This window comes from Charadrius vociferus, unplaced genomic scaffold (genome assembly GCF_000708025.1).
Source record: "Charadrius vociferus isolate BGI_N301 unplaced genomic scaffold, ASM70802v2 scaffold1028, whole genome shotgun sequence".
Taxonomy (NCBI): Eukaryota; Metazoa; Chordata; class Aves; order Charadriiformes; family Charadriidae; genus Charadrius; species Charadrius vociferus.
Window position 1 is genome coordinate 841184 of NW_009649564.1, and position 965 is coordinate 842148.

At 54.4% G+C, this 965-nt stretch overlaps 1 protein-coding gene across 1 annotated transcript in view; it reads right to left on the minus strand.

Annotated features, from left to right (window-relative positions):
* Nucleotides 1–438: 438 nt before the first annotated feature.
* Nucleotides 439–965, minus strand: part of RNF166 (ring finger protein 166) — a 4191-nt gene continuing 3664 nt past the window's right edge. Inside the window, exon 6 of the mRNA XM_009890043.1 lies at nt 439–842. Within this exon, the coding sequence (XP_009888345.1) occupies nt 777–842 (66 nt within the window). The 3' untranslated portion in view covers nt 439–776. The remainder of the gene's footprint in view (nt 843–965) is intronic.

A 965-nucleotide genomic window follows, 5' to 3' on the forward strand; every position in this document is an offset into this window, starting at 1 on the left:
ATAAAACGTGGAAAAGGCTTCACGCCAATTAATGTAGAAAAATGCAAGAACTCAGTATCACAAGAGCCGGTACAAAACGAGGAAGGTGGGAGTTTCACTGGACGCCGGACGCCATCCCCGCGGACTCCTCCGAACCCACTGCCATCACAGGGCACGCGAGAGCAACCGTCGCTCCCCAGGATTCAGCCCAGCCTGCTTTTGGCCTGGCCTGTGCAGTAGCAGGCAAAGGAGGCAGCTCCTTCCTGCAGCACAGGGGATGGGACAGCCTGACGTCTCTGGAAACAGCTTTGTGGAGTTTAAAAAAAGATGCTCCGTGCCATTTTCTTCCTTTTCAAAAAGGACGTGGATGATTGCAGTTTCAAACTAGGGCATTTCTGCATAAAATGCATCATAGTTTTACGTACCTATTCAATTGCAACAGAGAGCATGAAGACAAATGGTGCCAAAAAGCATCTAATAATAAATAGATCTGGATACACGTATATACTCTGTATACGGATATGAAATGCCTAACCGAGGAACGGTCCCAGCCCTTTGGCGCCGACTCCTCTCTCCTCCCAGCAGCGGATGTCTCTGCTCACTCACCGGTCCAGTGCGACGCTAAAGAGACTCCACCTTCTTAAACAAGGTGGGATTTGCCCAGAGAGGAGAGGGAAGAGAGGCAGCAGCGGGTCTCCGGGGGGTTGACGAGCTCTGTGCCTCCCCGGAAGGAAGGCCGAGTGTGCAAAAGGAGACGGGGTGCGAGGGGGGTCTGAACCGATGCGCTGCAGTCACCCTCAGTTCTCAGAGAGTGACAGTGCCAGGGCAGCCTGCAACGCTGCCTCCTCGTCGATGTTATAGTCCTAAAAACAGAGAGGGGTGGTCAGCACAGCTGGCATAGCTGGGCCACGCAGCCTCCATCAAGCAGGAGGGGTGGCCATGGCAAGGAGCCCTTCCTGCTCCTTATTGCCCCCCCCCCCCCCCAC